This window comes from Pan paniscus, chromosome 7, assembly GCF_029289425.2.
Source record: "Pan paniscus chromosome 7, NHGRI_mPanPan1-v2.0_pri, whole genome shotgun sequence".
NCBI lineage: Eukaryota > Metazoa > Chordata > Mammalia > Primates > Hominidae > Pan > Pan paniscus.
In genome coordinates, this window is record NC_073256.2 from 115,795,828 (window position 1) to 115,808,180 (window position 12,353).

The 12,353-nt window shown below is 36.8% G+C and overlaps 1 protein-coding gene across 6 annotated transcripts in view; it reads right to left on the reverse strand.

Annotated features, from left to right (window-relative positions):
• The window catches only part of STK3 (serine/threonine kinase 3), a 505,519-nt gene that overhangs the window by 131,139 nt on the left and 362,027 nt on the right, over positions 1-12,353 (reverse strand). Inside the window, exon 11 of one of the 6 annotated variants that reach the window (XM_034966412.3) lies at positions 7,095-8,464. The exons of the other annotated variants lie outside the window; for them this stretch is intronic. Within the exon in view, the coding sequence (XP_034822303.1) occupies positions 8,306-8,464 (159 nt within the window). The 3' untranslated portion in view covers positions 7,095-8,305. Of the gene's footprint in view, positions 1-7,094; positions 8,465-12,353 lie in introns of those variants that run through there. 6 annotated transcript variants of the gene reach the window in all.

Genomic DNA, 12,353 nt, shown 5'->3' on the forward strand with positions numbered 1-12,353 from the left:
TATATATTGCAATACTATATATAGTATCTATATATTGCAATACTATATATAGTATCTATATATTGCAATACTATATATAGTATCTATATATTGCAATACTATATATAGTATCTATATATTGCAATACTATATATAGTATCTATATATTGCAATACTATATATAGTATCTATATATTGCAATACATTATGTTGCATGTATTTGTATATATTTGTAAAATATATACAATATTATATATATGTTTGCTATCATTGCTGTGGATGAATGTCAGGGAACTGAGCAAGGCACCAGGATTCATTGAACAAGATTAAAAAACTAGCAACCCATTAGATTACTGTGAAATTGAAATAATTTTACATTAAGAACTTTGTATGTAACTAACCTGCACATTGTGCACATGTACCCTAAAACTTAAAGTATAATAATAATAATAATAATAATAATAATAATAAAGCAATATAAACTGAAAAAAAAAAGAACTTTAAAAACATTCTGCTTGGACTTTTTTGACTGCCTGACACATTCAAATTCAAATCAAACTCCAAATCACTACTTACTTGTTAAAGCAATTAATTTACTCTCAGAATCAAAAAGCTTTGCTGAAACTTTTAAAGGTCCATTTCATTCATTCATTACTATCAGGCTCTAATATCACATATAATTTTTAAAGATGACATGCTAAGCATGCAAACTGATTTATGGTCGTCAGCTGGTGTGCTTTTAAAATAAACTCCTATATACTTTATGGAAGGACAACAGAGAAGGAATTCATGAATTTGCACACTGATTGACTAATAATGAAACAATTCCACATTTCAGATTCCTCCATGTACCTTGTTTTTCCTTGACATCAAAGACTTCTGTTCCAAGTACTATATGTCTTTTCATTCAAATGTTTTGCCAAGAATATTTTCTTTCCAAATGGGAAAGAAAGCTGTCATAGAATAAGTGGAAAGGCTGAAAAATGCACAGGTGCAGGAGTGCCCTATCTAACATGGTCGGTATACACTGAACATCAGGGAATATTTAAAAGCTCAGTGCTTTAGTATCAGGTTTTATTTAGCTTCCACTCAACTAATTACAGTTCACCTTGGACATTCTATAAAAATTTAAAAGACAACTAGTTGCTTGGTTTAAACATAGGCAGGCACTGGATTTTCTACCAGAAAAATTTTGAACTGATTAATTCTTAGTGCTGTCTCATAAAATGACATAGACTCACTTTTCTGTTGAGGAAATGTGGGGTATGACATAGATTTGTGATTTTTGGTTAAAATGTCATTTGTATCATGCTAAAAACTATTTTTCTTTGCTCTCATCTTTTTTTTCCTTCATATCCTTCTCTTCCTATAGAAAACATTAAGTAACTTATGAATAGAATAGTAAAAATGGAAAAATACAGAGAGGTAGATTTTTTTTATAAGAAATTCTTTCTGATGTGTTGGCTGACCTGGGACTGAAAGGTGCTTGCCTGGTAAGCTTGAATCAGTTTTTGTGTTAATGTGATTTGAAAACAGGTTGTGAGGACAGGAGGTGTGAGGGCCAAAGGTACTGTGATGTTCTCTATCTTGGCTCTTTCCAGAAGAAGAAGAAGAGAAGTTATCTCAGTCTCTGGGAACCTTATATTCTAGAGTTCCCTTTCCTCCTGGATGGTAATATTCCCAAACAGAAGATTCCAGCAATTGAACTACAACTCACCTTGATACATATTGCCATATTTGACACTCACAAGAACTCTGTAAGAAGATACACAGATTACACATGGTTGATCAGATGTTTTTTAGTGGAAGAACCCATGCCTCCAGATATTTCCTTTAAAAAGGTATTTTCAGTTGTTATAAATATAGGATCAGAGAAATGTAGATATATACAGCATAGAATCCTACAAACTATTAAAACATAAATTTAATTTTGAACTTCCTGGGACCAAAGCAAATTGAGGCCAAGTCAATGACATGGTTCATATTTGTAAGGACCAAGAACGATGAAACTTCAGTGAAACAAAACTTTAAGGACATAAATTTGATATTTCCTGATGGGTCATCACAAACGGGGCAACTTATGCTGGCCTTAACAATATCCTTACAATAATCATCTTAAAGAGGAGGGGGAAAGTTTAGCATAAGATAATGTTATGATTTGGATGTGTTTGTTCCTGCCAAAACTCATGTTGAAATTTAATTGCCAATGTACCAGTGGTGGGAGGAGGTGCCTTTAGGAGGTGATTAGGATGTTAAAATAGAGTAATGCCTTTCTCTTGATACTGCGTTAGTTCTCCGGAAATGGATTGGTCTCTGAGTGAATGGGCTATTCTAAAGAAAGATGTCCTCTCATATTTACCTCTTTTCAAACACACTCGCTTTCCCTTTTGTTTCTCCGCCACACTGTGACACAGTATGAGGCTCTCACCAGAAGCCAACCAGATGCCAGCATCATGGTTCTTGACGTTCCCAGCCTCTAGAGTCATAAACCCAATAAAACTCTTTTCTTTAAATTACCCAGTCTCAGGTATTCAATAAATTACCCAGTCTCAACCATTATAGCAACACAAAATGGACTAAGATATACAACTTTCTTTCCTCCGTGTATAGAGAATACTTTAAAAAAATTGAGCATGATAGATTCTCCTCAGTGCAAATCACCACCAGAGAGTAGGTCAGGCCCTTACGAGAAGGCCTAACTGGGTTCTAGGTGACTCTAATTCACTTTCGAAGTAACAATCAGCTTGCTTATCAAGGAACAGAGCCCCCTTCTTCATTCTTGCAAAAACATGGCACTAAACTAAAAAGAGTTAAAAGTTTGTTTTTTAATTTAGTATTTACGTGTCATATGTCAAGAACTTTGCTAAATATTGTACATGTCCTAGAACATTTGATCTTCCCAATTGCTGTATTACAGATGAAGATATTGAAACACAGAATGATTAAATGGTTACTTCTGCCCAAGACAACAAAAGTGCAAAAGAACAACTGGGATTTGAACCCAGATCATTTAATTTCTGACGCCAGGCTCCTTCCGCCATGCTGATTAATGTTTCTCTAAAGCAATCATTATCAAAGAAAGACTGATAAGGGAGAGAATATAATACATTATCATTTACAACAAAACATAGATTTCAAGGCACAAGAACGCCACGTATATCCTAAAATAATAAAAGAAAAAAATCTTGTACGACTCATCTTGGAAGCTTGAATGCATGCACCCTGCATCCTTTTTCTACATGTAGGAAGGATGCCATTTCAGAAAATATAGATTCCACTGAAATGTGAAAGAGGTAAAGTCAGCCAACAACAGTCCTAAGTTGTAACTGAAGAGCCATCAGCAAGCAGGCTCAGCAACCCTAACATTCTAAAGCCAGACCTCCTGTTTATTAGGCTATGTGGTCTAGTGGAAATGCAAAGATTTTAGAGACAGATGGGAGTGTAAGGCCACTACTGGCATTAACTAGCTGTGTGACCTCATTTAATCTCTCTAATTCTTTGTTTTCAGTCCTCCCTTTCTTTTTCACTAAAGGGAATATGCATCTTCTTGTGGAGGTTTGAGATGGTGTATCAAAAATGCATGGGTTAGTAGATGCTCACAAAATTATTATTATTGTTGTTATGGTGATTATGTGGATGCCAAGGAGAAAGACAGCCTGTATGACTAATGACAATTTTTTTTGTTTGAGCTCATGGCGTTCAATGAAACTTTAATACCAAATTATATCTAATATACTGGCATGCATTGTGGGGAAACAAGATGGATAAACACCAAGTCTCTGCCGTCAGGAACTTTACAACCCATAAATAAAATAATGATATAGAGAGTTTGGAAGCAGTTCAGTTTGTTGGCGGAAAGGGCTCAAATAAAACAATAATGGAGATAAGGTCATAAACGTCAGTTGAGGCCTGTTGCAGGTCTTGAACACCAGGAGACAGAGTTCATTCTCAACTTGGCAAAATTCTGTGAGCAGAAAAGCAATTAAAAAATCCTAATTTTTATTTAGGTAGCTTTATCAAGTGAAGAAAGTGGTGGCAAAGAGTCTGACTAATGATGTGGTCCAGTGTGAGAAGAGCATGAAGTAGGAATTGTTTTTCCAAGATTGGTGGAAGAATTGAGCTGGTTCTCTGCTTCCCCTCTTGGAGTCTTTCTGGGACCCCAAAAGGAAGTAGAAGGTAGTTGGCTGAGGTTGAAGGTGGTTTGTATGGAATAGGGCAAAACTGACTGACTCCCTGGAAGTCACCACTCAGTGGCATCAGACTGCCCAACCAGGGTCTGTAAAACTTCCTTGGGTCCAGGTCCCATCATGTTGCCCAAACGGCAAAGAAAAATAGTTCTCATTAGATTCCAGATTCCTAGTCTTTCAGGCCAAAAAAAAAAAAAAAAAAAACACCAAAAAAAAAACCCTGGTACTCCAAAATTGCATTTTGATGAAATATCTAATTAAATGCCTATGCCTAATAATGGTTTAGTAATGCGATATAACTCCAATTATTTTTCTTTAATGATATTCTACTTAGAATGTTATTAGCATTTTCAGGATTTATTTTAATCATTAATCTTTAACATACAGGATAGGAAATGAAAATAGCAATCCTATTGAATGCTAATCAGTAATTTGAAAAGATTTCCTGTGACTAAGTTAAAAAACATCTTATTAATGTATTATATAATTTGTTACAGAACTGCACATCCTTCAGTGAGTAAAGCATGATTTTGAACACTGGGGAGGTGATTCAGTAAATAAGCGGAGGAAAAATATAACAGCGGTAAGTAATGTATTTAAGGTTGTTCATCAAAGCATCTGACATATAGTAAGTGCCCCGAATAACAGGTGTTATTATTTTGAAATCCATTTGAATACACTTTCTTCTCCAATTTGTATTTGCCAAATTAGCTCATACTTTGAACATAAAACTATTTCTGCTAAAATAAGCTAAGTGTATTGTAAGTCTGTAGAAATGAGTCATCTAAGTTCATTACACCAAAGAAAAAACTTTATCATCTACAGGACAATATATACAATGATGCTAGCTTTTCAGCAAGATGAAACCCTGATTCACTAGCTTCAGTTACATTCACGATACTGTATTTATTAAAGGATGGGGTGTGCAGAAAAGTACACTTACCTATTTTTGGAAAGTTCCCAGCAACCAGGTTAAAATAGGTTTCTTCTTAAACTCATTAAAATAACTAGAAAACTGTCTTTCCTAAGCGTCATGATTAATCAAGGCTTAACTAGACTTGAAGATTTTTTTTTTTTTTTTTTTTGAGACAAAGCCTTACTCTGTTGCCCAGGCTGGGGTGCAGTGGTGTGATCTCAGCTCACTGCAACCTCCGCCTTCCAGGTTCAAGCGATTCTCCTCCCTTAGCCTCCCAAGTAGCTGGGATTACAGGCGCCTGCTACCACAATCAGCTAATTTTTGTATTTTTAGTAGAGACAGGGTTTCACCATGTTGGTCAGGCTGGTCTTGAACTCTTGACCTCAAGTGATCTGCTGGCCTCAGCCTCCCAAAGTGCTGGGATTACAGGCATGAGCCACCAAGCCTGGCCTAGACTAGATTTCTTTCTTGTTTTTTTTTTTTTTTTTTTTCCGAGACAGAGTCTTGCTCTGTCGCCCAGGCTGGAGCGCAGTGGTGTGATCTTGGCCCACTGCAACCTTCTGCCTCCTGGGTTCAAGTGATTCTCCTGCCTCAGCCTCCTGAGTAGCTGGGATTACGGGCATGTGCCACCACGCCCAGCTAATTTTTGTATTTTTAATAGAGATGGGGTTTCACCATATTAGTCAGGCTGGTCTCGAACTCCTGACCTTGTGATCTGCCTGCCTCGGCCTCCCAAAGTGCTGGGATTACAGGTGTGAGCCACTGCACCCAGGCAGATTTCTTTCATGGCTTGTGATTCTTCAAAACATATCTTAAATTCCTTTGACTGGTAGGGGCAAAGAGTAAGAAGATAGGAAAAATTTAAAAGTAGGTCATCCTAAAATGTTTTGGAGTTTCCTAGGGCTCTAAAATAAAACAATGCCCATTCCTCTTAATTCTCTTAAATATATGTATTTGTGTGCATACACTTAAATAGACATAGATATAATAGGATATAAAGTCTAACGGCAGAAAATTGCAATGTGAGTGGAACACTTGACATATTTAAAAGGAGGACTCTCGAGATTGAATTGAGTGGTTAACAGGCCTCGCTGAATTAATTTGCATACATTTTCTAATTTAGCAAACTGAAGAGAAATCATCTTCATAGGTTTCTTGTCCATGTCATGTAGGTGGTTTTGCTTGGATGACAGCAAATCAGTCATTTGATTCCATCAAATCAGGCAAGATATCGAACAGGTTAGTAAAAAGAAAAATAATTAGGAAAAGAAAAAAGGGCAGGGTGTTTCAGTTGATCAACTCACACAACTGTCCCCAACAGACTCCAGTATAGATTTGCTGAAGCATATATTGTAAATTCAGTTCTTCATTTTTTAATAATCTTTGTATGTTTCATACTTATCGTTCTTTTTATAATCTTATAATTTGTATCCAATTATACAATTTATTATTTGTAAGGGCTCAACAGGGTAGAGACAAATGACACTTTGAGGCATTACCTAGGGTACAAATACCATTTTTAAAAAGGAATGGAAGCTTTCCAGAGACAATATACCTTCTGTGACAGACATTAGTGAACTCATCAGCTTTTCCTGTTCTCTCCCCTCCAGCTACATGGTGATGCTACTCTTCCTGACTCCCTCGAAGTTAGGAGTGGCCATGTGACTAATTCTGAATACTGGGTTGTGGCCAACCAGACATGTATCACTGCTGGCTGGAGCTAGTATGAAACTCTCCAGCTCCCCTTCTCCTTATTGTGGTGACCACAGATATCTCAGATGGCTGAGGCCCTGTCAGCGGGTCCCTGGGTGTGGATGATAGGAGCAGGGCGCCCTGCCAAACTGGGGTGGGCCTGGAGCAAGAGTGAGGAGTAACCTGTATTATGTGAAGCCGCTGAAGGGTGAGGGTTGTCAGCACTGTATAATCTAGCCTGTCCTAACTAATATACGTCCCTTGCTTGGAAAATGCAGAGTCCAGGTCATGAGTTTTAACAAAGATACAGAAACGAAATATGCTGGGTGGCACAGTGAAATTTATTTGTCTTTATGATTTACACATAATAATTAAACACACAAAAGAAAAAACACTGTCAAGATGGCCATATGTAGCTTAGGAAATGACTGGTCCCAATGCAATCATATAAATGTTCATTCAGCGTAAAAATGAGTTTCTTTTTAATGGTTTTAATCTTTTTTTTTTCAGTCCCCAAGGCTTGTACCACTCAGTACAAATGTTTTTGCTACTGGGTTATCATCAGGCACATGATGTTTACCAATTCCCAGGAAATGAATAAAATCAACAGAAACATCCTGTGACAACAGAGCACATTTTCATAGAAATGAAATTGATGAGCTTATTACAGTTTGAATCAATTCAGCTATTAGATCTACACATAAAACATGAAACAATATTAACAAATTACATTTGTATTAAGTTTTTATTTAAAAATATTTATCACACTTTTTTGTGCAAGGGTTCCATTGATTTCTTTGGTTTTAAACACGATAGATCTATTTTACCTAAATATATATAGTTCTATTTGTACCAAACATCAAAAATAAAAAAAACAAAATTTCAAAGGGTAAAAATGGAATTATTGCTTCAATATAAAAAAGGCCTAGCCCATTTGAGAACTACTGCCATTATTGCTTTCCTATTTGAAAAACTATTCTGGAAATCAAGGAATGTACCCCATAGCTCCCTGCAGAAAGTATAAATTGGTTGCACATTATCATCATATTAATATGACCCTACCTTCACCAAAGCTATCCTGATCTTGTCCTTAAAAAATGAAACAAAGCAAAATAGCATAAATAAATAAGTTTACCTAAGGGGATACAATAAATAGCCTAGTATACTAGATAGGAATAAAGAATATTGTAACATAAAGCCCTTCAGTGCTGTACAATGAAACAACAGCTTTGGATTTTCAAGGTCTCTAAACCTTGAAAATCCATTTCATAACACAGTTTTATTGCTGGTATGCAGCTGACAGAACAAGAGAATACATTTCTTTTGTTCTCCTCATCTTAGAGTGAATGCACAGCAGATACAACTGTCAATTCTGCCTTTTGGGAATTTACCTGGGCATGTACCATTGTCACTTTTTGACCTCTGCCTAATTGTAGGGCAAAATCTTAGGATTAAAAATATCCAAATATTCCTTCAATTCCTAGTGGTTTCTTGGTCTCCAGAATAGTTAAAAACAGAGAGGAAATTAGACTCAAAAGTTTTGCTGCCTTCTTTTCTTTGCATCCATCGCATCCAGAATGGGCTGTCTTTTCGCAGTGTATCTCTGACGAAGTTCTTCTATCTCCCGTTCCATCATAGGGTCCAGTGCTTTTAACCGCATCTGTAGTTCTTCTAAACTTAGATTTTTCAACTAGATACAGAAACAAAGATATCAATACAATGAAATTATCCACATTATCCACAATCAATACAATGAAATTAGACTTTAATGTCTAATGAGTTTTAACATAAATATTTCAGCAAATTCTTTACATCATCTTTGAAGTATAGTTCAACAATTAAAACAGGAATTCTTCCTTGAAGAACTCAGAGGTCATATCTTGCAAGAACCTCAAGTAATCTGCAATGAAGCAATCCGATCCTCTGCCTTTAATAAAGGGCAAATGAGAAAAATATACGCTGATGGAATTTGTAAAAAGGTACAAAGACAAATCCATCACTGCCAACAAACAGATTTTCAGAATATGTTCCAGGTATATTCACTCTAACTTTTTACATCTTTGCCAGCTACTGAGTGCTACAATAATCATGAACACTTGCAGAGATCACCCAAGAATGTGACAAGACTGAATAAAGGTTAAATTAACCATTCTATCCTCCATTTTACTAAATGCTTAATAAAGAAGATGACTGTGGGCGGGAAGTAAGGCTGAATAGGCCTGGTGGGGCCCCAAAAGCAGGAAGCCATGATCAATTCTGGAGTAGGACAGTTATGTAAGAGTAATCCAGATTTGGTTTTCTTTTCTTCGTCTTCCTCTTCTTCTTCTTCTTTTTTTTGACACAAGGTCTCAAACTTCTGGGCTCAAGAGATCCTCCTGCCTTGACCTCCTCAGTAGCTGGGATGTGCCACTGCACCCAGCTCAGGCTTGGTTTTAAAATGATAAAACTTGCAACTTACTTTTTGTTTTAAGAAGATAACTGCCTTTGGTTATTTTATGAGTCAAGCTAGGAAAAATACTCATTACTTATAGTCATCCAAAGTAGCATTTCTCAGCAGATCCTTTTACTCGCCATCCCTGGCCCTATTGTGACTTCTGCTTCCAAAAACCAAATTCACTCTTAGCTGAAAAAGACTCTGAGGATACTGAAAAGAATGAATCATAGACTCTCTGAAGGAAATTCAAAAAAGGAGTTCCAAAAATATTTTGAGAAATGACAGTGTTATGGAGAAGAGTATGCAGGCTTCCATGATGATGACTTTGAAGGTGAATGCCGCTCACTTCGGTGCATAAGAAGTTCTGGTATGTATATTAATAATCAGCCCTGTTATTTTGTAGTCATATGTCATGAAAGAACCTAGCTTTTAATATTATGCCACAAAAGATACATTTATATATCATATGTAGTATCATACACTTTCTTCATTGATTTTTAATCCAAGTAGTGATCTCGCATCTGTTACATGCTCAGTGCTGTTCAAATCACTGTGGGGATACAGAATAAGACAAACAGGGAAACTCCAAACTTTGAACTGTACACATCGGTAATGGCCACATTGAAAGGCCAATGTATACCACACAACCACATTTCCCAAGAAAGACATGCCCAACTATGTCTATGTAGGATCCAATTCCACTTCTGTGTTCTTCAACATCATCTCTATTTCAGCCCATGTTAATCTTTCCCATTTCTAAATTTCTATGTAACACTCATAATTTAAACAACACAATTTAGTATTTGATTCTAAATCATGTACTATTTTATAATTGATTTTTATGCATGAGTTTCATGTCCCTAGATATTCCAAAAAATACTTAGACTTTAGAGACTGTACGTACACCAAGAAACTATCCTACTATACTGCAAATATCATGACGTAAAGGTAGATAGATAAATATGAATAAGAATATATGATCCAAAGGAGTGGGTTACTCTAAGATCAGAAGAACTAACATATTATATAAAGCAAACAATTATCATTACTTTAATTCTGAATTAAGATATTCCTGTAAATATCTTGTACTACTTTTACTGGGGCAAACTGCCAATAGGTTTATAAATATTGTATTGCAGTAATAGACTGAAATCAGAAAAAGAAGCTACTTAGAAGAAAAATTTTCTTCCTTTAACAGATTTTTATATTATCAATACGTAAAATTTGTGAAAAACAGGTCTGTGATATTAGAGAAACATTATCTAACATTATTAAGGAACTAGGTGTTCATGTAAGTAAATTAATGAAGTACCTAAATCTTAGTCCTTTAAGTGATAAAACTTTGTCTCAATATCACATACACACACATATACACACACACACATGCACACATGTGCACACACACATGTATTTACATATGCTCTTTTTTGGTTCTATGTGACTTTTAGGATTTTTTTCTAATTTTGTGAAAAATGATGTTGGTATTTTGATAGGAAATGCACTGAATCTGTAGACTGCTTTGGGCAGTAAGGTCTTTTTCATAATATTGATTCTTCCAATCCATGAGCATGGGATGTATTTCCATTTGTGTCATGCATGATTTCTTTCAACAGTGTTTTGTAGTTCTCCCTGTAGGGATCTTTTACCTTCTTGGCTAAGTATATTCCTAGGTAATTTATTGCTATTACTATTATTATTATTGATTATTTTACAGCTATTGTAAAAGGGGTTGAGTTCTTGATTTGATTCTCAGCTTGGTCACTGTTGGTATATAATAGTGCTACTGATTTGTACGCACTGATTTTGTAACCTAAGACTTTACTGATATGGTTTGGCTGTGTCTCCACCCAAATCTCATCATGAATTGTAATCTTCATAATCCCCATGTGTCTAGGGAGAGACCTGGTGGGAGGTGATTGGATCATGGGGGCAGTTTCCCTCCATGCTGTTCTAGTGATAGTGAGTGAGTTCTCACAATATCTGATGGTTTTATAAGGGGCCCTTCCTTCTTCAATCTCACTCTTCTCTCCCCTCTCACCAAGTGAGAAGGTCCAGGCTTGCTTCACCTTCACCTTCCACCATGATTGTAAATTTCCTGAGGCCTCCCCGGTCACATGGAACTGTGAATCAATACACCTCTTTCCTTTGTAAATTACCCAGTCTTGGGTATTTCTTTATAGTAGTGTGAAAATGGACTAACACAGTTAACTGGCACTGAGGTAGTGGGGCGCTGCTATAAAGATACTTGGAAATGTGGAAGCGACTTTGGAACTGGGTAATGGGCAGAGGTTGGAATAGTTTGGAGGGCTCAGAAGAAGTTAAGAAGATGTGGGAAAGTTTGGAACTTCCTAGAGACTTGTTGAATGGTTTTGGCCAAAATGCTGTTAGTGATATGGACAATGAAGCCCTGGCTGAAGTGGTCTCAGACGAACATGAGAAACTCACTGGCAACTGGAGCAAAGGTCACTCTTGCTATGCTTTAGCAAAGGGACTGGTGGCATTTTGCCCCTGCCCTAGAGATCTGTGAAACTTTGAACTTGAAAGAGATGATAGGGTATCTGGGGGAATAAATTTCTAAGCAGCAAAGTGTTCAAGATGTGACATGGGTGCTCTTCAAAGCATTCAGTTTTATGGATTCACAAATAGATGGTTTGAAATTGGAACTTATGTTTAAAAGGGAAGCAGAGCATAAAAGTTTGGAAAATTTGCAGCCTGATGATGTGATAGAAAAGAAAAACCCGTTTTCTGGGGGAGAAATTCGAGCCTGCAGCAGAAATCTGCATAAGTAATGAGGAGCCGAGACAATGGGGAAAATGTCTCCAGGGCATGTCAGAGATCTTGCCAGCAGCCCCATTTCATCACAGGCATGGAGGCCTAGGAGGAAAATTAGTTTCATGGGCCAGGCCCAGGGGCCCTGCTACTCTGTGCAGCCTTGAGACATAGCACCCTGCATCCCAGCCATTTCAGTTCCAGTCATGGCTAAAAGGGGCCAAGGTACAGCTCGGGCCACGGCTTCAGCTCAAGCCTTGGTGGCTTCCACATGGTGTTGGGCCTGCGAGTGCACAGAAGTCAAGAATTGAGGTTTGGGAACCTCTACCTAGACTTCAGAGGATGCAATGGAAATGACTGGATGTCCAGTCAGAAG